The following is a 1,933-nucleotide window of genomic DNA, read 5'->3' on the forward strand; positions in this document are numbered from 1 at the left end:
TAACTTGAGAAGTAGTTTAATTTCTCCACAGATCACTCCCATAATTACACATTAGCATCTTAGTTTTGATATTCTTTCTTGACTATTCCCATAATATATAGGGGATTCACTGATCAATATATAAGTACACTTTCCTTTTCTTAATCATATCATTCAATAACTAATAATACATTTGATCATGAGCCTTCTTGGATCAAACCTGACGATCTCTCAACCCAATCGAACCGGGGAAACCAAAGGCTGGTTCGAGAAAAACGCCTTCAAGTTAGCTATCGCAACCTGAGCAACGCTTTCCAAAGCCCCAGGCGTGGCCACAGCAGCATGCGGAGACAAGACAACATTGTCCAAACCAAACAACTCCTCAGGAACTTGCGGTTCTTTCTCAAACACATCTAAACCGGCACCACCGATCACGCCTTCCACAAGACACTTCACCATCTCCTTCTCATCAATCAGTTCTCCCCTTCCCACATTAATGATAACCCCTTCCTTCCCAAGCGACTCCATCACTTCTCTGTTCACAACGTGCCTCGTCTGATCCGTAAGAGAGCAGCAGAGCACGAGGACATCGTTGTCTGCTGCCAAGGACAGAACATCGGAGTAGTAACGGTAAGGGATGCTCTGTTTCTGAGTTCTCGCGTTGTAAGAGATGATGCATCCAAAGGGTTCGAGTCTTTTGGCGATACGGGATCCGATCGTCCCCATTCCAATGATCCCAACTCGCTTTCCACTTACCTACAACAACAAAAACAGATTCATATGTAACACTTGATCTACAGATCATGAAGCCCCACAATCTATAAAGTTCCCAACTTTAAGAATCAAGAAAGACAAATTCATTTTCAAGAAACAGAGAGAAAAACAGAGTAATGGTTTTGGGTAAGAACCTTGGTGCCTAGTTGGAACTCCCCCGGTTTCGCCCATTTACCAGACCGGACGTAACGATCTCCGACCGAAATGAGACGGAGGACGCTAATCAGCAACCCGACGGCGCAATCCGCCACGTCATCGGAGAAGGCGTCGCCGGCGTTGGTGACGGCTATGCCGAGGCGCTTGCATTCAGCGAGGTCGACGTGATCGGTGCCGACGCTGGTGCAGACGAGAAGCTGGAGAGAAGGGAGGTGGGAGAGGAGCTCCGCGTCTATCTTGAGCCTGCCGATGTTGACGAAGGCTGTGACGGAGGCGGCGTGGCGGGAGAGGAAGACAGGTAGTGGATCCGGTGAGGCGTAAGTTTTGAGAAGACGGAAGTTGCGACTGAGGTGGTCGTCCATGTAAGTTAGAGTTGGTGTGCGGTGGACGAGGACGAGCGGAGATTCTGAAGATTCCGACATGTTGACTAGTGAAGACAATGTATGTGGTAAGCAGCTGATGGGCTTTCACTCTTTTATAGTACCCACCAAACTATTATTCGTCCGGTTATGGCATGATAAAGAGCACTCCCGTCCGTTAAAGATACTCTAAAGTTTAATCTATACTATATAAAAATTGAGGTTATAAGTCATTGAGGGCGTACACATAAGATTTAAAACGACCAATTGAAATACGACAAATTAGATTTTTAATTTTTTTTTTAAATGTTAATATTTCCAAATTCTTTTTCCAGTTTATTATTTTTTTTTAAATGTTAATACGACAAAATGACACATCATTCTTTTAATTTATTATTTTTAAAACTGATAATATTTCCAATTTTTTAAAAACTAAATTGGTAATATATATAACTTAAACTAACAAAATAAATATTAACATTTTACAGCTTAATTAAATAAATGGTAAGTGCTAGGGAAAAATGGAAAATCAAAATAGTTAAATTAGCAAATCGTATAACGACAAATCAGCAAAATAATTTATTGATTTTTAAAATGTTAATATTTCCAAAACAATATTTAAAAACGAAATTAATTTACATATGTAGCTTAAACTTAAAAATTAA

General features: G+C 40.8%; 1 protein-coding gene across 1 annotated transcript; it reads right to left on the minus strand.

Moving 5' to 3' along the window:
* Window positions 1-1,362, minus strand: LOC108857162 (glyoxylate/hydroxypyruvate reductase HPR3). Its single transcript, XM_018631110.2, has 2 exons — window positions 888-1,362; window positions 1-735 (listed from the first exon to the last, which is right to left on the minus strand). The coding sequence occupies exons 1-2, from the start codon at window positions 1,329-1,331 to the stop codon at window positions 211-213; spliced, it is 969 nt and encodes a 322-aa protein (XP_018486612.1). The 5' UTR covers window positions 1,332-1,362; the 3' UTR covers window positions 1-210.
* Window positions 1,363-1,933: the final 571 nt, after the last annotated feature.

The sequence above is a fragment of the Raphanus sativus genome, chromosome 1, assembly GCF_000801105.2.
Source record: "Raphanus sativus cultivar WK10039 chromosome 1, ASM80110v3, whole genome shotgun sequence".
NCBI lineage: Eukaryota > Viridiplantae > Streptophyta > Magnoliopsida > Brassicales > Brassicaceae > Raphanus > Raphanus sativus.